This window comes from Prionailurus bengalensis, chromosome A3, assembly GCF_016509475.1.
Source record: "Prionailurus bengalensis isolate Pbe53 chromosome A3, Fcat_Pben_1.1_paternal_pri, whole genome shotgun sequence".
Lineage (NCBI taxonomy): Eukaryota > Metazoa > Chordata > Mammalia > Carnivora > Felidae > Prionailurus > Prionailurus bengalensis.
The window spans coordinates 3,715,106-3,736,928 of NC_057354.1; the positions used below are offsets into that span (position 1 = coordinate 3,715,106).

General features: G+C 48.0%; 1 protein-coding gene across 2 annotated transcripts in view; it reads right to left on the reverse strand.

The window, feature by feature from the left end:
* The window catches only part of PHACTR3 (phosphatase and actin regulator 3), a 213,032-nt gene that overhangs the window by 54,885 nt on the left and 136,324 nt on the right, over nt 1–21,823 (reverse strand). For both annotated transcript variants that reach the window (XM_043553554.1, XM_043553552.1), the window contains 2 exons: nt 21,024–21,198; nt 20,054–20,301 (listed from right to left, as the gene is read on the reverse strand). In XM_043553554.1, the coding sequence (XP_043409489.1) occupies nt 20,054–20,301; nt 21,024–21,198 (423 nt within the window). The remainder of the gene's footprint in view (nt 1–20,053; nt 20,302–21,023; nt 21,199–21,823) is intronic.

Here is a 21,823-nt window from a genome sequence, read left to right on the forward strand (position 1 = left end):
TACTACTCAAAGAACCGGAAAGAAACAACATGGGGAAGGAGCGAGCTCCCACATTGCTTTGGGAAGCACCTCACCTCCTACTCTGCCTTCTAGAACTTGAACTAGATGCCACAGAAGGCGCGCAGTGGGCGTGCTTTCTGCAGGGACCCGGGGCTCCGGTCCCAAGGCTCCCAACGGGGCCCCGGCCCACGACAAAGAGGGGCAAAGAAACGCGCGTTTGTGTGTGTAGGGTTTTTGGCATTCCTGCTTTACGTTGAAATGATTTGTTAAGCACAGGTACACATCATTTTTATATTTCCAACTTTCAGCAGCTATTTCGCCCAAAACATAATTGGCTGACACACTCGGTAAGAAAATGCCTGCTTTCTCTGGTTTACTCTTCCTTACAATATAGAGTATGGCTGTGTGTGTGGGGGGGGGGGGCGGTATTTTACACAGGTAACAAAACAACAATCTTCCAATCCTTTCTGTCACCTGACAACACACTTTGGATGCACTTCGTGTTCCAGAGCTGGAACATTCTGTGAAGTACCTGTGTCCGCTGCAGATATGGGGGAAAGCCTGTTGAACTGGTCCCTGACCGATGCCCAGTGGGAGGGTTTCAGGGCTCCTATCGAAGTGAGGACACAGGGGACGTCCAGATGCACCGGTGTCTCTCCCCCACAGGTAGCCGCCCTCCTCTGTGGACATTCACCAGCATCTGGAGACATTTCTGGATGTCACGACTGGGGGGCGGGCTGCTTCTGGCTCCGAGGCTGTACAGGCCAGGGATGCTGCTAAATATCCTACAGCACGTAGGACCCCCCCCCTGCCCCCCAGCAGGTGACTAGCCGGCCCCAGATGTGACAGTTCCACGGCGGTGAAACGCTCGTGCATATGACCCATTAGGCGTGAGGGCTGGGTTACCGGGGGATAAATTCCTGGAAGCCAAGTTGCCAGAAGAGAGAGCGCGTGCACTGAAAATTCCAACCGCTCTTTCGGGAGGTCACGTCCATTTGCGGCTACACCGAAGGGCACGAGTGCGGACTTCCCGTCCCTGGGTCTCGGCACGCTGTCCTGTGCCGCTCGGGGGTCCGAGGGCCCAGGGGTGCACGCAGACCCCCCCCCCCGCCACCTTGGGCTTCTCTTTTGACCTTTACTGCCCACAGAATAGCATTCAGGGCACTCACACCTCACAGATTACTTCACCAGCCTCGGCACAGCCAGGAACAGTCACTTCTTGTCTGTGGTTACTGTCCTCACTGACGACCTGATAAGTGCTCGTCAGTGCTCGCTGCTGATACGGTCAGTGACACAGGCAGCAGGATGTGGGTCCCTTAGAACACAAGCAGACGTGAACGTGGGGTTCGGAGTGGGGAAGACACACACCGGCAGGCAGTACAAGGGCCGAGCTAAGCGGACAAGCTGCTCCCAGGACTGCTCCCGTCCTCAGCGAAGCCCATGGGCCGTGCCTCCCTCCACCTCTCCCCCCCCAGAGGCCCCACCCACTGCCATCGTGTTTGGGGCAGATCTGGTGCCTGGTTGGCACCTGCTATGTGTCAGGGACGTTAAATAAAGGGATCCGGGACACCTGCTGTTACAGGTACATGGGCATCAGGATCTGGGGCTCAGACAAATGTTCCTTGTTCTCAAGCGAGGAAGAGCAAGGAAGACACGTGATGGCGGCCACCACGGGAGCCCTGCAGGTGGTCACAGGTGACGGCTCGTCAGCCTCCCGGCAACCTGACCAGGGAGGCCCAGCCGTCTCCGTGAAGGAGGCTAACGGCCTGGGGATCCTCCCCCCCACCCACCCGGTCGGGGACAGGTGCCACCGGAGGCCTTCTTGTGGCTTTTCTGCCCGGTGCAAACAGCCCTCGGCCTGTCCCGCCAGGGGCCCACCTGGCAACTGTCTATTCTCCGTGTCTTCGTTCCAGACTACAACCACGTCCGATGACACAAATGTTCAATTTCACTTCCCAACAGAGAACAGACATGCCTGCTTGGCTGCAGGGACTTTGACACTCTTTTTAAACTAACGAACTGGTTGAGGGGACGAGGAACAAATCAACTATGGAATATCCACAAAATCGGAAGCGAAATTCATTCAGATCCTGGGCACGGTGGCACTCGGGCCCTCCCCTGTTCCTCTCCACTCAACGGGTGACGACGGGGACAGGGATGGTTATTACTGCAACACCATTCACCCAGCATGATGAGCCAGGACTCCACTGGGTGAACTGATCCTTTTAACCATCAGAATAACCCTCTCCTCAACCCCACTTTACAGATGGTGTAGCTGAGGCACAGAGAGGTTAAGGAAATTAGCCAAGGTCACGCAGCTAGAAAGGGATACATTGAGACAGGTGGAGTGATTGCAGAAATCTGTCTGTGCACTCGGTAAACCCCGAGACAAAGGCGCATCTGAACACACAGCCGTCAATCACAAAATTCCCGATGCTTCAGATTGAATGCTTGTGATGGTGTAGGGAGTGGGGCCTTTGGGAGGTGCTTAGGTCACGAGGGTACAGCTCCTTATAAAAGAGACACTAGGGGCACCTGGGGGGCTCGGTCGGTTAAGCGTCCGACTTCAGCTCAGGTCAGGATCTCAAAGTTCATGAGTTCGAGCCCCGTGCTGGGCTCTGTGCTGACAGCTCGGAGCCTGGAACCTGCTTCAGATTCTGTCTCTCCCTCTCTCTCTGCCCCTCCCCTGCTAACACTCTGTCTCTCTCTCTCAAACATAAACATTTAAAAAAAAATCTTAAAAATAAAAGACACTAGACTGTTCCCCCCTGTCCCTCCAGCATGTGAGGACACAGCAAGAAGATGGCCACCTGCTAAGCAGGAAGTGGGCCCTCACTGGACTTTAGATCTGCTGGCACCTTGACCTCAGACTCCCAGCCTCCAGAAGGGTGAGAAACACAGGTCCTGCTGCTTCGGCCCCTCAGCCTACGGTATCTCGTCACAGCAGCCTGGACTACGACACCCCACACGGGTGAAGTGGGGGGACCCGCTCCATCAGAACGCGGACCACGGCCAGGATGCACCTGTGTGTCCTGTCTCTGTAGGCTGGCTGTGGTGAGTATCCGGGGCAGAGACCGTGTGCACCAGAAGACACGTGGGTCAGGCCGCGGACAAAGGTCTGGGACCCTCTGCCCTCCCACACCGGTGACCCCGTCTCCCGCAGCCCCGCTTGCTGGGAAGCCCCTCTGCCCCTTGCTGCCCCTCCCCCCACTCACCGAGCACCTGTCGTGTGTGTGTGTCATCCACTGGGCTGGTGCAGGGAGAGTGGCACAAACTAGACAGATGGGGTCCCTGAGTTCAGGCCAGGAGAAAAGAGAAAAAGCAAACTTCTTGGCCGGTTTGAAACTTGAATCTTGGGGTGGCAACAGCGTAAAAACTGTTGCTTGTAGAATTCACGTCCAAGCGAGGAAAATCTGCTTTCCGGGTCTGCATAGAAGGAGCCCAGAAGTCACCACCCTGTTCTAACACTGAGTAAAAAGCTGAACAGACTGGAAATTGTTACTTCCTCTTGGATCCACAAGAGAAGGAAGACACGGGAAGTCTCTGCCCCAAGACTGGAGAGGGGTGAACACAGAGCAGAGACTCCCCAGCAGCAGCCTACACAGGAACCAGCGCCAGGGGCGGGAGGAGTGCGGGGAACCCGAACGATGACTGGGGACTTGCTGGGGGCTCAGGTGGACGAGTCGGAGATTAAAAGCTACAGATCCAGTCCTAGAGGCCCCCGCGACGCTGTGCATTTTACCACCGGGAGTTCGACCAGGTTCCCACACTGAATGTCTGCAAAGGAATCCCCTTCTGCTTCCTTCCAGCAGGGGAGGGGGGAGCAACCGTTCCGAAATACCCCCGACCACTCTGTTCTCCTTCACAAGGTCTCCCTCCAGGGAAACCAGTTAACTGCAGTCTAACCTGCTGGGGTATCATCAGAGCCTAACAGACCTGGTGGAAGGGAAACCCCCAACTCCAGCCCCAAGAGCCATCCTGTCCCACCTGAGGTGGAAAATAAAACTGAGAAACACTTGTGAGGGTCACAGCCCAGAGGCATGGCTCCCTGAAATACTGAGAGACCCTGTCACCGGCTACAGACACCTGCCTCAGCCCCACACTATTGAAGCGCAATTTAAGGCAGTTCCTTCCACCCAGGACATCACGTCCAGATATCAGGAAAGTCTTACAAGGCATACCGAAAGGCAAAAATCACAATTTGGAGAGACAGAACAGCAAAACCAGGCACGTCAGGGATGTTAGCATCGTCAGACCAGGAATTTAAAACAACCCTGATTAACATGCTGAGGGTGACGACAGAAAAAGTAGACAGTTTTCAAGAACAGATGAGCAGCAAGAGCAGAGATGGAAATCCCAAGAAAGAACCCAGAAGAAATTCTAGAGATCACAAACACTGTGACAGAAACGAAGAACGCCTTTGACGAGCTCATTAGTAGAGTGGACCCAGCGAAGGAAATAATCACTGAGCTTGAGGACATCTCGACCGAAACTTTAAAAACTGAAAAGCAGAGAAAAAAAAAAACCTAAAACAGAACGAGAGAACAGAATGTCGAAGGATTGAGGAACAACTACGAAGGATGTAGCATTCACGTAATGGGAATATCAGAAGGAAAAGAACAGAAGAAATACTTGAAACGATAATGTCAGAGAATTTCTTCAAATTAATGTCAGACACCATACCACAGATCCAGGAATCTCAGAGAATGGCAAGCAGGATACATGCCAAGAAGAAAAAGAAAAAGAAAAAGAAAAAACCCAACAACTACACTTTGGCATAACATCTTCAAACCACAGAAAATCAAAAATAAAGAAAAAGCATTCTGTAGGAAGCCAGAAGAAAAAACATCTCCAGAAACACAAAGAAAAGAATTACATCTAACTCCCCAGAAGCCACACAAGAAGAAAGCAAAATGAAATATTTAACATGTTTAGAGAAAAAAACCCACCATCCTAGAATTCTGTGCCCTGAGAAATTATTCTTCAAAAATGGAGAAACACACACTTACTAAGATCAAAAAAATGGAGGGAATTTGTTGCCTGCTGACCTGCCTTGCAAGAGATGTTAAAAGAAGGGTTTTTTTTAGAGAAGGAAAACAATGTAGAGTAGAAACTTGGATCTGCATAAAGGGAGCGCATCAAAGAGGAAATAAGTAAAGGTGAAAGAAAAGCTTTTATTTTTCTTATCCTTAATCTATCTAACAGGTAACAGCTTGTTCAAAGTGATACAAAATGTATTTAATTCCTTATGTTTATGTAAATATCATACAAAATATATTCGGTACACTTGTGCATATCTTATGTGTACATGTGGGCTTATATGTGATGAAACAAATGACAGCAATGACACAAAGGATAGAGGAAGGAATCAGGATGATCTCATCACTATGAGGTACTCATGTTACCTGTGAAGTCATCTAGCGTTATTTAAAAGTGAACTTGGCTTATATGTGTATTATATACAATCTATAAACTCAAGGACAACCACGAAAAAAAAGTATAACTGATACATAAAGAAAGGAGAGACAATGAAATTATATCAAATGCTGAATAAAATAAAACCCACAAAAGGTAAGGATCACTGGGAAGATGGCAGAGTAGGAGGACGCTAAGTTTACCTTGTCCCATGGATACGACTAGATAATACTCGGGTTGGCATAAGTAATCCAGAAAGCCCGAAGACTCTGGCAGAACAAACTCCACCACTAAATGTGGAGAAGAGGCCGCATCAATGGAGCTAGGAACTAAATGGACCACAGGACTGTATGTGGGAGGGAGGAACCCACAAGTGTGGAGAGGGGAAACAGACAATCACGCCAGGGAGCCTGTGTAGGGAAGATGATTCCCCATGATATTTGGCTTTGAAAACCAGAAGGATTGGATTTCTTGAGTTCTTAAAACCAGCAGGACTTAAAACCTGGAATTTTGAAAATCAGCAGGCAAGAGGAAACTGAGTCCCAGCCCTTAAGGAGCACCACAAACAGTCTGCAGAGATACAGTGGGCTGTAGAGGTAGAAGCAGTAGTTTGAAAAGCTCCTGGGTCACAATGGAGGGAGTGTTAGTTACTCATTTCAGAGCATGTTCTGGAAGGACAGAGATTGTAGGGAGACTCCTCTAGGAGCCAAGGAGCTGCCAGGAGCTGTCTCCTTCCCCATCCCCCAGCATAAATACACGGCCACCCACGGGAGCCAGCACAGCGCCAACACCCACTTCCTCACTTATTTACCCCTGCCCTGCCCCTGCCGTGCTTCAGCGGATCTGCCCCCTCTAGCGAGGCCTGCCTCAGTCCCAGTACTGCAAGTCCCCTCCTGCAGAGGACCAAAGCAAACCTTGCTAACACTACATCTCACCCCACTTGCTTTGTGGATCGTCCCCTCCAACAGGCTCCCGGCTGGAGCCCATCAAGAGGGGTGCCACAAGCCCAGCAGTGTGCAAACAGCCCCCGACAGGGACCAGGGCCACTTGCTGGCCTCAGGAAGAGGGACACCGGTCGGATTGCAGCCCCAGCAGTGGGCACACATCCGGTCTGATTGCCGGCCCTGCCCACTAACGGAAGCATCTCGGGGGACAACACAGATGCTCCTGCATCTCTGGCAAACCCCTGGTCTGACTCAACTCAAGCTCAAGGAGGCCCCAGGCCCACTAACAACATGGCGACCGAACACCGCCCACAACATGCAAAGAGAATCATTGCAGACAACGGGACTGAAGGAAAAAGTGGCTGGGCCACAACAGTAGGGTGCCTGCAACACACATGGAGACCCCCTGAAGCGCCAGGTTCTGGCGAACAGGGGACACGGCACGGCAGGCCATGCTTCATAAGGCCTGGGCCTCTGCTTCCTAAGGCCACAACGTTCAAGAGAAGGAGACGATGTGCACCTCATTAAAAGGAGAAATGGAGTTAGACAAAATGAAGACACAGAGGAATTCTCCCAAATGAAAAAACAAGACAAAACCACAGCAAGAGACCTAAGCAAAATGGAGATAAGGGATATGCCTGATAGATTAGTTAAAGTAATGATCATAAAGATACACATTGACCTTGAGAAAAGAGTAGAGGGTATGAGACCCTTAACAAAGAGATTTTTTAAAAAAAGGACCAATCAGAGATGAAGAACACAATAAATGAAATTAAAAATACATTAGATGGAATAAATAGCAGGCTAAGGGAAGCAGAAGAATGACTCAGTGGCCTGGAAGACAGAGTAATGGAAAGTAAAAATATGCCAAATGAGAACAGACTCTGGAAACTCAAGAACACTATCAATAATAATAACATTCACATTACAGAGATTTCTGAAGAGGAGAGAGAAAAGGGGGCAGAAAATCTATCTGAGTAATAATAGCTGAAAACTTCCAGACTCTGGGGAAGGAAACAGACATCTGGATCTAGGAGGCAAAGAGATCCCCCCAAAAATTCAACCCAAGGAGGACTATGCCAAGACACACAGCAATTAAAATGACAAAAAGTAATGAGAGAGAATTTTTAAGCAACAAGAGAAAAGAAGACAATTACATACAAGGGGAAACTCCACAAGGCTAACAGCGGATTTTTCAGCAGAAACTTTGCAGGCCAGAAGGGAGTGGCATGCTCTATTCAAAATGCAGAAAGGGGGGCACCTGGGTGGCTCAGTCGGTTAAGCGTCTGACTTTGGCTCAGGTCATGATCTCACGGTCTGTGAGTTCAAGCCCCGCATTGGACTCTGTGCTGATGGGTCAGAGCCTGGAGCCTGCTTCGGATTCTGGGTCTCCTCCTGTCTCTGCCCCTCCCATGCTCATGCTCTCTCTCTCTCTCTCTCTCTCTCTCTCTCTCTCTCAATAATAAATAAGCATTAAAAAATGCAGAAAGGGAATAATTTGCAGCCATGAATGTCCAGAAAGGCTATCATTCAGAATAGGAGAGGTAAAGTAAAAAACAAAGGTTTAAGGAATTCATCACTACTAAGCCAGCCCTATGAGAAATGTTAAAGGGGACTCTTGGAGTAGAAAAGAAAGACCATAAGTAAGAGTACGTAAAGTAGGAAGCACAATAGTAGTAAAAATGTCTACAAATCAGTCAAGGGACTCATAAAATAAAAGGATGTAAAGTATGATACCATATACTTAAGTCACGGCAGGGAAAGGAGTAAAGAATGGGTTCACATGTAAGTGACCATCAGCTTAGTACAGACTGCTATATGCATAAGATATTATATACAAACCTAAGGGTAACCGCAAATCAAAAACCAATAACTGATATGCAAAGAATAAAGAGAAAGGAATCCAAGTACATCACTAAAGAGAGCAAAATAATCACGAGAGAAGACGGCAAGAAAGGAACAGAGAAGAACTATACAAACACTGATAAAACAAGTAACAAAATGGCAATAAATACATCCTATCAATAATTACATTGAATGTAAATGAACTAAATGCTCCAATCAAAAGATATTGAGTGACAGAATGGATTAAAAAAATAAATAAGACCCATGGATATGGTGCCTACAAGACACTCATTTCAGACCTAAAACATATGCATATTGCCAGTAAAGAGATGGAGAAACATTTATCATGCAAATGGATGTGTTAAGAAAGCTGGGATAGCAATACTTACATCAGACAAAACAGACTTTAAAACAAAGACTGTAACAAGAGACAGACACTATCTAATCAAAAAGGGAACAACAGGGGCGCCTGGGTGGCGCAGTCGGTTAAGCGTCCGACTTCAGCCCGGGTCACGATCTCGCGGTCCGTGAGTTCAAGCCCCGCGTCGGGCTCTGGGCTGATGGCTCGGAGCCTGGAGCCTGTTTCCGATTCTGTGTCTCCCTCTCTCTCTGCCCCTCCCCCATTCATGCTCTGTCTCTCTCTGTCCCAAAAATAAATAAACATTGAAAAAAAATTTTTTTTTTTAAAAAAGGGAACAACATGGGTGGGGGGGGGGGGGCGGGCGGTGCCTGCGTGGCTCAGTCGGTTGAGCATCAGGCTCCAGCTCAGATCGTGATCTCGTGTGGTTTCTGAGTTCGAGCCCCTCGTCAGGCTCTGTGCTGACAGCTCAGAGCCTGGAGCCTGTTTCAGATTCTGTGTCTCCCTCTCTCTCTGTTCCTCCCCCGCTTGTGCTCTGTCTCTCTCAAAAATAAATAAACATTTAAAAAGAAATTAAAAAAAAAGGGAACAACAGGACAAGAAGACATAACAATTGTAAATATTTATGTGCCCAGCATAGAAGCACCCAGATACATAAAACAGTTAATAACAAACACAAAGGAAGTAATTGACAGTAACACAATAATAGTATGGGACTTTACTACCCCACTGACATAAATGGACAGATAATCCAAACAGAAAATCAATAAGGAAAAATGACATTGAATAACACTCTGGATCAGTTGAATTTAACAGATACATTCAGAACATTCCATCCTAAAACCATGGGATACACATTATTTTCAAGTGCGCATGGGTCGTTCTCCAGATAGATCATATATTAGGCCAAACAAATTCACAACAAAGTCTCAATAAATTCAAAATGATCAAAGTCATACCACACATCTTTTCTGACCACAACACTATGAAACTAGAAATCAACCACAAGAAAAACTCTGGAAAGGGCACAAATGCATGGAAGGTTAAATTACATGCTGCTAAGCGACAAATAGGTCAACCAAGAAAGCAAAGAGGAAATCAAAAAATACATGGAGATAAATGAAAATGAAAACACAACGTTCCAAAATCTTTGGAATGGAGCAAAAGCTGTTCTATGAGGAAAGTATATAGCAATACAGGGCTACCTCAAGAAGCAACAAAAATCTCAAGCAACATAATCTTACACCTATCAGAGCTAGGAAGAACAAAACCCCAAACCAGTAAAAGGAAAAAAATAATAAAGATTATAACAGAAATAAATGATATAGAAATTAACACACACACACACACACACACACACACACACACACTATAGAACCAATTAGTGAAACCAGGAGCTGGTTCTATGAAAAGATCAATGAAATTGATAAACGTCTAACGAGACTCATAAAAAAAAAAGACTAGAAGAGAATATTCAAGTTGGACAATCTAGAAGAAATGGATAAATTCCTAGAAGCATATAAGCTCCCAAAACTGAAGCAGGAAGAAAAAGAAAATTTGAACAGACCAATTATCAGCAATGAAATTGAATCAGTAATCAAAAAACCCCCAGCAAACAAAAGTCCAGGACCAGATGGCTTCACAGGTGAATTCCAAACGTTTAAAGAAGAGTTAATACCTATTTTTCTCAAACTATTCCAGAAATAGAAGAGGAAGGAAAACTTCCAAATTCATTCTATGAGGCTAGCATTACCCTGATACCAAAACCAGAAAAAGACACTACCAAAAAAGAGATATTGGCACTATAGGCCAATATCTCTGATGGACATAGATGCAAAAATTCTCGGGGCGCTTGGGTGGCTCAGTGGGTTAAGTGTCCGACTTCAACTTATGTCATGATCTCACGGTTTGTGGGTTCGAGCCCTGCGTCGGGCCCTGTGCTGACAGCTCGGAGCCTGGAGGCTGCTTCAGAATCTGTGTCTTCCTCTTTCTCTGCCCCTTCCCCACTTATACTCTGTCCCTCTCTCAAAAATAAATAAACACTAAAATAATTTTAAAAATCCTCAACAAAATATTACCAAACAGAAGCCAACAATACTTTAAAAAATCATTCACTGCGTCAAGTAGGATTTATTCCAGGGTTGCAGCGGTGGTTCAATATTCACAAATCAACAAATAGGGTACATCACATCAATAAATGATAAAAATGACATGATCATTTCAATAGATGCAGAAAAAGCATTTGACAAAGCACAACATCCTGAGGGAACATACCTCAACGTAACAAAGGCCTCATTTGGCAAACCACAATGAACATCATACTCAATGGGGGGAACCTGGGAGATTTGTCCCTAAGGTCAGAAGACAAGGGTGTTCCACTCTCACCACTTTCATTCAACATAGTACTGGAAGTCCACCCACAGCTATCAGACAACAAAAATAAAAAGCATCCAAGTTGGTAAGGAAGAAGGAAAACTTTCACTATTTGCAGATAACATGATACTATATAGAGGAAACCCTAAAGACTCCACAAAAAAACCCACTAGAACTGATACGAGAATTCAGTAAGATTGTAGGATGCACAAATCAATGTGGAGAAATCCATTGCATTTCTATACACTGATAATGAAGCGGCAGAAAGAAGTATTAAGAAAACAGTCCCATTTACAGTTGCACCAAAGATAACAAAGCACCTAGAAATGAACTTGACCAAGGAGGTGAAAGACCTGTGCTCTGAAAACCATAAAGCACTGATGAAAGAAATTGAGGAGCACACAAATGGAAAGATATTCCATGCTCATGGACCGGAAGACGTATTGTTAATATGTCCATACTACCCAAAGCAATACAATCTTAATGCAATCCCTATCCAAATGCCAGCAGGATTTTTCACAGAACTAGAACAAACGGTCCTAAAACGTGTATGGAACCACAAGACTCCGAATCGCCAAAGCTATCTGGAAAAAGAAAGACAAAGCTGGAGTTACCACGACTCCAGATTGCTAGATATGTGACAAAGCTGTAGGAATCAAAGGAGTATGGTACTAGCACAAAGACAGACACACGCATCAGTAGAACAGAGTAGAAAACCTGGAAATGAACCCGCGATTATATGGTAGAAGGAAGGAATATACAATGCAAAAAAAAGAGTCTCTTCGAATGCTGGGAAAATTGGGCAGCGACAGGCAAAAGAATGAAACCGGACCACTTTCCTACACCATACACAAAAAGGAACTTAAAATGGATTAAAGACCTATGGGGCACCTGGCTGGCTCAGTTGGTTGAGCGTCCAGCTTCAGTTCAGGTCATGGTCTCATGGTTCGTGAGTTCCAACTGTGCTGACAGCTCAGCACCTGGAGCCTTCTTCGGACTCAGTGTCGCCCTCTCTGCCCTTCCCCCACTCATGTTCTGTCTGTCTCTCAAAAATGAACAAATGTTAAAAAGTAAAAATTAAAAAAAAATGGATTAAAGACCTAAACGTGAGACTGAAACCATAAAAATCCTAGAAAAGAACACGGGCAGTAACTTCTTTGACATCAGCCATAGCCACTTCTTACGAGATAGGTCTCCTGAGGCAAGGGAAACAAAAGCAAAGATAAACTATTGGAACTTCATCAAAATAAAAGCTTCTGCACAGCAAAGGAAACAATCAACAAAAGTAAAAGATGCTACCACATGGGAGAAGATATTTGCAAATGATATATAAAGGATTAGTATCCAAAATGTATTATATACTTATACAACCCAACACCAAAAAAAAAAAAAGCCAACCAATTCAATTAAAAAAAATAGATAGAAAGCATGAAAAGATATTTCTCCAAAAAAAACCCATACAGATGGCAAATGGACACATGAAAAGATGCTCAATACCAGTCATCATCAGGGAAATGCAAATCAAAATGACAATGAGATATCACTTCGTAACTGTCAGAATGGCTAAAATAAAAAAACCACAAAAGCAGCAATTGTTGGCGAGGATGTGGAGAAAAAGGAACCCTTGGGCACTCTTGGTGGGAATGCAAACTAGTGCAGCCTCTGCGGAAAGCAGTATGGAGGTTCCTCAAAAAATTAAAAATAGAACTACCCTACGACCCAGCAATTGCACTACTGGGCATTTAACCAAAGAATACAAAAACTTCATATTCAAAAGGATAATGCACCAATACGTTTATAGCAGCATTACTGACAATCGCCAAATGATGGAAGCAGCCCAAGTGTCCATTGATAGATGAATGGATAAAGATGATGTGGTGTGTGTGTGTGTGTTTATGCGTGTGTATACACACACAATGACTATTTTTCAGCCATCATAGAGAATGAAATCTTGCCACTTGCAACAATATGGATGGATCTAGAGGGTATAATGCTAAGTGAAATAAGTCAGAGAAAGCCCAATACCATATGATTTCCCTCATAGGTGGAATTTAAGAAACAAAATAAATGAACAAAGGAAAAAAAGAGACAAACCAAGAAACAGACTCTTAACAATAGAGAATAAACTGACGGTTACCAGAGGGGAGGTGGATGGGGGTGGGGGAAATAAGTGATGGGAATTACAGAGGGCACTTGTGATGAGCACCGGGTGATGCATGGAAGCGTGGAACCACTATGTTGTACAACTGAAACTAACATGTAACACTGTGCGTTAACTATACTGGAATTAAAATGAAATGAAAGCACAAAAGTAGTATAGAAGAACAAAGAACAAGGGCAATAAATAGAAAACAGAAACACATATGGTAGATATTAACCCAACTTTATCAATAATCACTTTGACTGTCATGGCCTAAATATACCAATTAAAACACAGAGATTGTTAGAGTGGATCAAAAAATAAGACCTGACTCTATGTTGTCTAAAGAAACTACTTTGGATATAAAGACACATCGAGATTAAGAATAATGGATGGAGGGGCGCCTGGGTGGCGCAGTCGTAAAGCGTCCGACTTCAGCCAGGTCACGATCTCGCGGTCCGTGAGTTTGAGCCCCGCGTCAGGCTCTGGGCTGATGGCTCGGAGCCTGAAGCCTGTTTCCGATTCTGTGTCTCCCTCTCTCTCTGCCCCTCCCCCGTTCATGCTCTGTCTCTCTCTGTCCCAAAAATAAAATTAAAAAAAAAAAAAGAATAATGGATGGAGAAAAATATGCCATGCTAACCCTAACCTAGAGGAAGCAGGCGTTTCAGACAGAGCAGACCTCAAAGCAAGAAAGGCTGTCAGGGATAGGAAGGGCATTCCATATGATAAACGGGTCATTTCTTTTAATACTCTTTTTTTGAAATTTGTTAATGCTTGTTTATTTTTAAGAGAGAGAGAGAGAAACAGAGAGTGAGTAGGGGAGGAGCAGAGAGAGAGGGAGACACAGAATCCGAAGCAGGCTCCAGGCTCCGAGCTGTCAGCACAGAGCCCGACTAGGGGCTCGAACTCATGAACCGCAAGATCATGAGCTGAGCTGAAGTCTGATGCTTAACCGAGTCACACAGGCGCCCCAAAAGGGGTCAATTCTCAACACGTAACAGTTCTTAACAACTACACGCCCAACAACAGCATGTCAAACTTTGTGAGACAAAAACAGAACCGTAAGGAGGCACAGACGAACATATGATCATAACTGAGACTCCAACACCCCTCTCGGAAGCCGGCAGATCCAGGAACGGAAAATCAGCAAGGACATGGTTGAACTCCACAGCACAGTTGACCAACTGCGTATAAGTGACACCCATAGACTACCTCACCCAACAAGAACAGGATATACGTTGTTCTCCAGCTCATGAGGGACATTCGCCAAGAAAACACCACATTCTGGCCCATAAAACACACCCTCAACAAATATAAAAGAATACAAATCCTATAATGTCTGCTCTCAGACCACAATGCAGTTAAACCAGGAATTGGTTACAGAAAGGCAACCGGAAAACCTCAGTTCCCATGGAGGTTTAACAGCACACTTTGAAACAACGCATGGGCCAAAGAAGAAATGTCGAGAGTAATTTTAAAATATTTTGAACTAAGTGAAAATGAAAACACAGCTTTTCAAAATTTGTCAGATGGAGTAAAAGCAGCACTTAGAGGAAAATTTATAGCACTGAATGCATGGATTGGAAATGAAGAAAGAGCTAAAATCGATACCCTAATGTCCACGTTAGGAAACTAGAAAAAGATGAGCAAATTAAATCCAGAGTAAGCAGACGGATAGAAATAAGAATTAGAGCAGAAATCAGTGAGAGTCAAACAGCAAATCAATAGAGAAAAATCAATGAAACCAAAAGCTGGTTCTTTGAAAAGGTCAATGAAATTGATTGGCCTCCAGCCAAGATACCTAAGAAAAAAAAGACAGAGGCGACAAAATTGCTAATATCAGAAATGAAAGAAGGGGCAGCTGTACGGACCCCCTGGACATTAAAAGAATAAAGAAATACTATGGACAACTCCATCCCCACTAACTGCATGACCTACATGAAACGGACCAATTCCCAGAAAGACACAATCTGTTCAAAATCACAAGAACAAATAGATGATCTGAACAGGCTTATTTTTATTTTTTTTTAAAGTTCATTTTTAATTATTTTGAGAAAGAGACAGAGAGCAAGCCAAGGAGGTGCAGAGGAGGAGACAGAATCTCAGGCAGGCTCTATGCTGTCAGCTCAGAGCCCGACGCGGGGCTTGAACTCACGAACCGGGAGATCGTGACCTGAGCTGAAGTCAAGAGTCAGACACTTAACCGACTGAGCCACCCAGGTGCCCCTGCATAGGCTGTATTTATTAAAGAAATTGAGTCAATAATTAATAACCTTCCAAACAGAGAGCACCAGGCCGAGATGGGTTCACTGGTGAATTCTACTGGACTTATAAAGAAGGTATTATGCCAATTCCCTATAATCTCTTGCGGAGAACAGAAGCAGAGGACAGGAGGCTAACTCATTCTATGAGGCCAGCATGACCCTAAAACCAAAACCAGACAAAGATATTACAAGATATTACAAGAGAAAAACCACGATGGACCAAGACGTCTCATGAACACAGGTGCACAAATCCTCAACAACATATTAGGAACAATTATTTAAATTGTTATCTATCAAATATGTTAAATTCAAATGAAACATTAGAATTCTATTTTCATCTTAAATAGCAAATTAGCTAGAATTGGACAGCCCACACAGAAAAATGAATCTCGATACATACCGTGCGACATTCACTAAATGAATCACAGACCTAAACGTAGAACTCCAAAGTATAAAACTTGGAGGATAATGTGCGAAAACCTAAGTGAGCTTGAGTATGACGAGGTCTTTTCAGATACGCTGCCCAACGCATGATCCATGACAGTTAATGGACAAGCTAGACTCCATTAAAATTAAAAACTTGTGCTCGATGAAAGACAATGTCAAGAGACTAAGACAAGCCACAGACTGGGAGAAAAATTTTTTTTTTGATTTTTTTTTTAACGTTTATTTATTTTTGAGACAGAGAAAGACAGAGCACGAACGGGGGAGGGGCAGAGAGAGAGGGAGACACAGAATCGGAAGCAGGCTCCAGGCTCTGAGCCATCAGCCCAGAGCCCGACGCGGGGCTCGAACTCGCGGACCGCGAGATCGTGACCTGAGTTGAAGTCGGACGCTTAACCGACTGAGCCACCCAGGCGCCCCGAGAAAATATTTTCAAAGGTTACATCTGAGAAAGGACTGCCATCCAAAATATAAAGAAACCCTTAAAACCCAATAGTAAGAAAAGAAACAACCCGATTAAGAAATAATGGGTCCCAAACCTTGCCACCTCACCCAAGGAGATGCACAGAGAGCAAGTTAAGTGTATGGAAAGTTGCTCCGCAGCGCCGGTCATCAGGGAGATGCAAGTCAAAACAATGAGACAGCACGACAACCTCTTAGAGCGGCCCAGATCTGGAACCCTGGCGACACCCGATGCTGTGGTGAAGACGTGATGCAGCCGGACCTCTTGTTCATTGCTGCTGGCAATGCAATGCAACATGGCAAGGCGCCTTGGGAACACAGTTTGGCGGGTTCTTACAAATCGAAACACAGTCTTACCATACTGATCTAGCAACCTCACTCGTGGGTATTCACCCAAAGGAGGTGAAAGCTTATGTCCACACACACAAAATCGCACGTGGACTTTTGTAGCAGCTTAATTCATAATTGCCAAAACTTGGAGGGAACCAAGATGTCCTTCAGTAGGTAAGCGGGTCAACTGGGGCCCCACCCAGACAACAGAATATTACTTAGCACTGAAAAGAAATGAGCTATCAAGCCATGAAGAGACACGGAGGAAACTTGGATGCATGGTACTACGAGAAAGAAGCCAGCCTGAAGAAGCTACACACCACAGGATTCCAACTCTACGACATTCTTGAAAGGTTCAACCATGGAGATAATAAAACGATCAGTGGTTGCGGGGGAGGGGGCGGTGGGGAGAGTGGAACAGGTGGAGCACGGGGGATTTGGGGAGCAGCGAAAATTCTCTGAATGACAGTATCATGATAGACACCAGTCACTGCACATTTGTCTAAATGCCCAGAGCGCACGACATCGGGAGTGAACACTTAGGGTGACGAGGGGTCAACGTCGGTTTATCTGTTGTAACAAACGTACCAGTCTGGTGAGTGAGGCTGGTCACGGGGAGGCGGGGCGGGGGGGGTGGTGGTGGGGGAGGGGGGTTGGAGGAGGCACATGGAAGTCTCTGTAACTTTCTCCTAATTTTCTTGTGACCCTAAAGCTGCTCTTAAAAAATTAAATCTTAAGAATTCACCTTGGACAAACCGGAGAATGTTCTCGGTGCCCCGTTTTCACCCAGCACCGATTGCGCACAGCTGTGAGGGTGCCCCTGTGTGCACACCGCAGTCTGGCAGGAGGCACGAGGTAGAAACACACCGTCTGTTGCGCCCCTTTCTGTGCTGACCACGACAATGAAGTTGCCCTGCACGCAAGTCCAACCGTCAGACTCAGGACAAGAGACATTTTTCTCTACAGCTCAGTCAAGCAGGACGGTCTTTCCGTCTTCCAGCTGATTCACGAGGCAACCTGCCTTGGGTGGGGTCACCACCAGCTCTGGAAATGAAACTCTGGTGCCACCTTATTAGAGAATCTGGGTTGACCCATTCTGGGACTGTTCACGTGAGATGGGACGATGCCTCCAAGGTTCCGTCAACAGTACGCTAAATAGATAGGTAACATTGCGGGGTTTTTGTGGCCAATAATTGGTGAATCTACTGATTTGCTGTTTTTCTGCCTCAGCACCACAGGGACTGACAAATAACCTACCAGCCTTGGGCGCAGGGCTTGAACCCGGGAGAAGCAAGTAACAGCCACTGCTGTCCTATGGAGCAAAGCAAAATACTTTCATGGGTCTTTCCTATGATAACATTCTCCCTAAAAGTAACATTTCTAGGCTTTGTCTAGAACCGAAATAGGTTTTTTTTCCCCCCTCCAAGTACTTCGGCTGAGAGGTTCATAACTTTGAGGGAATTACAGACACACGTAAGAATGTGAAAAAGCAAAGAACCCATTCTCCAGACTGGTTCCCAGGCTTCAGGAGCCCTGGACTCTCCTGGAGATGAGCACCCAGAGGCTGAATTTGCAGAAGACCGGGGTCTCCAGATATGCCTGATGGCGCACGCAACAAGCCCAGCCCACAACAGGATGTTCTTGGGGTTGAACGTGAGGCCTCGACCATGAGGCGGGAACACGGGTGCCCGAGGAGGAGGGGACGGAGGACAGGGTTGCTCTGCTCAGGGTCTGCAAATGCAGTACGCGCATCACGTTCCCCAGGCAGCTGGGCAGCGAGCCTGCGCACGTTAGCAACAGCAGGGTTTCTGGAGTGAATTCTACCCCCCCCCCCCCCCGCTCCCATCAGACCACAGTCAAGCGCTGCTCGCTTGAGGACACATTTTGAGGCACACGTGACAAGAGGTGCAAGTTTGGCCCATGCCCCAGGAGAAACCCCGGGAGAAACAGCTAACTGTCCATGCGACAGCGCAGCTGAGGACGAGGGCTCCCCAGGCTGGTACCTGTTAATACGTGACAGGCACCCTCCCCTTGAGCCCCCTGATGGCCTGGCTCCACTGACATCTAGTGTGCACTTGGCACCCCCAGATTGCAGACACAGCACGAGCTACTGGACGAAGCCCTTGACCTCATGGGGTCTATGCTCTGGGAGGGGGGACACGTAAGCCAAGTCAGGGGGACACGGAGCCGCAGGGAAGGTCAGGTGGAGCGAGGGGCTGGCAGAGCTGTGGTGGGGAGAGGCTCACTTGTGTACCCAGGGCCAGCTTCCAGGAGGAGGTGGGGTTTTGAACCCAGAGGAGCCACACACACAACCCCCATGCAGAGGCCAGGAGGATGCTGTGGTCGGCAGACGGCCGGTGCGTGTGAAGAACAGCGAGGGCCCGTGGCCGCGTCCAAGGGAGTTCAGGGAGAGGAAGAGCCCAGGGGTGAGAGGGACAGGCAGGGACACAGGGCCCGGGGAGGACACGGCCAGACCTGGGGTCTGCTCCAAGGAGGAGTCCAGAGGACCCATGACCACCTGCCTGCTTGGCAGGTGCCACTTCAAGAGAGTGTCAGGGTGGGTCCGGGCCACAGGGAGGGCAGAGGCGCTGTTTTCAGGGACGGGCAACAGGCCAGGTTTGGGGGCCAAGATCAAGAGCTCAGACCTGAAGATCTAAGGCTGGAGACACCCACGAGACCCTCTGGTGGACACACGGAGTCGACACAGCAATATCTCGGACCTCAGGGGACCCAATGGCCTTGCAGAAATTATATAAAGCCATTCATCTATCAGCTGCTCTCTCATTCCTTACGACCAGGCACCGTGTGGACAAGGGCGTACCACTGTGTGATACTGACCCTCCTCCAAGTAGTGGGCACTCAGCACAGCCCCCGGGGCCCGCAGGTGACCCTCCCTGTGCTTACTGGTCCCGGCCTGCACATCCTCTGCCCCATCGGGGCGGCCGCGATGCGCTGCCTCCCTGAGCCTGTGTCCTCAGGGTAAGACACAGCAGTCACTCTGGCTCCAGAGCACGCTGTGAGGACAGACCTGATGCCTGTCATCTCAAGGCCTGTGAACCTGCGTTCCCACACAAGCAGGTGTGGTCACACGTGTGCCACGTCCGGGATGGCCGCTGGGTTCCCCCTCCCCCTTCCACCTCATTTCGCTTTCCTGGTAGCATTTTTTACTATATTTCCAAGCACCGGACCTCCGAGCACCGCCTGTACGACTTTCTGCCGTGTGTTCCCCAGCAGCGACGCTCTCAAAGTTACTTGCTGAGCCTCTTGTATGTGTTTACAAAAACACGAAAATCAATACGCAGTTACCAAAATAACAGAGGCTCGGTCTGCGTCTCCTACTCCCAGCCCAGGGCCTGTCCGCACACACCCCTGCTCATCCTCGGAGGCGTGTCTCCCTTCCTTCGCCCCCACCCCTCCTCTGCGCCAGGGGCAGAAGCGCCTGGTCAGCATGGCCCCGCCGACCCCGCCCTCCCCTCACCAGAGATGATGGAGTCGTTCAGAGCCTCTTCATCCTGATACACCAGCAGGTCGTCCTTGAGTTCAGAATTCACGATCAAGTTCTCCTTGTTCTCCTCCGAGCCCTTGGCTGCCGTCCGCTTGCTCTCCGAGACGCCGTCAAAGCTCCAAGCCTCCTCCCTCTCCTTGCCCCGCTCCATGCTGGACGTTCTCGACAGGCGGACGTCCACCCGCTTCTTCGGGGACGCTTTACTGTCCCGTCCTGGAAAACTGAAGCGGAAGATAGTTTGGGTTATACGCTGTCCGCTTCGCCCGAGGACCCAGCATATCGACTTGGGGGCTTCCGATAATATTGCAAATTCCCCAAGTACGTGCAGCGCCCAGCTTCTGATCTGAATGCACAGGGCACGCAGCCCCAGATGGCACACAGGCTTTGCGTCCAGGGACATGGCTGTCCTGAACAGCATACGCACGCCCATGATGAAGCCTGCCATGCTTAGTATGGGGCCAGGACTTCCCGAGAATGGACGTGTGCAGCGTTTCTGCCAAACCACACGTGCGTCCCATTCCCTGTCTGCTTTGCCGTCCGTCCACTTAACCTTCACAGCCTGCCTACAGACACAGGAAATGAAAACTCAACGTGCAAGCTTCAGGAACAGGCTTACCTGTACTCTTGCCTAACGAAACCTCAAAGCCTGCAGAGGCCGGGACGGCTACTCCTCCTCCACGGCACTCCCTAACCTGGATCCTCCCGGGGAAATGCAAGGGCTTTGTGGTCAGGCTCCCACGGTGTCCAGCCCCCGAATGTCCTCTCCTGGAGTGTGGTACCCAAGACCAGAGCCCGGGGCAAAGGGAAAAGGCGGGGCTCTTGTCCCAACCTTAAGAATTTCAAGACAGTGACAGCAGTGCATGGAACTCAGTCCGGGCGCATGACACGAGACTGGCCTGGATGGAAATCTGGGCACACAGGTCTCCCTACCAGGGCGGCTCACCTGTCCTGGCGATGCTTGGTGGCCAGCGCCCTGTGCAGCTCCTCAATGACGCGGCTGGGGGGCAGTGGCCGGTGGACAGTGGCAAGATGTGGAGACCCCGTGGGCGTGGAAAGCTGTCCTCGGAGGGGAGGGTCAGTGTTTTTCCCGCCAGAGCCTTGGAAGAGTGCAGGCTGGCCTGGAGCACGAGAGGGACCGAGAGGAACGTGAGCCCCCGGGAGCAGGGAGGAGGGATTCTGCAGAAAGACATGAGCCCAAGGGCAGAGGACACAGCTCCCCCCACCACCCGGCCGGGTGACCTTGACGCCCTGTTCCAGAAGTTGTGCCAGGTCCCCTGCCCCCAGAGCCAGAGACAGGGCTCACCTCTGTCCGGTTCCATCCACGAGACCCCCCGCCCCCAAGCCTGGGGGATGAGCTCCACAGACATCAGTGCCAACGAGCCCCCTGCAAGGTCTCGGGCACAGAAAACCGGACGCCCCTCTCTTCCCACTTGGAATCAATGACTTCACTGGGTCTACCCTTCTCACCCGACTTTGTGACTCTGGGCAGGGCCAAGTCTACCTTTCTTACTGCTGTATCCCCAGGCCTGGCACTTAATACATGTGCAATAGACATCCGTTTGTATGAAATGATTTAGAAGACTCAGAATAGACTTGCTCAAACCCTGCCTGAGAAGGTGAGGCTTCTCTTGCTCCTCTAACAGATGCTCCCGGAATGTGCACTCCGAGTCCCACATGGCGTCAGGCGCTGGGGGCAGCAGAAGGCATGGGTTTGGTCGTTACACGGATGCGGCCTCCAGTCTC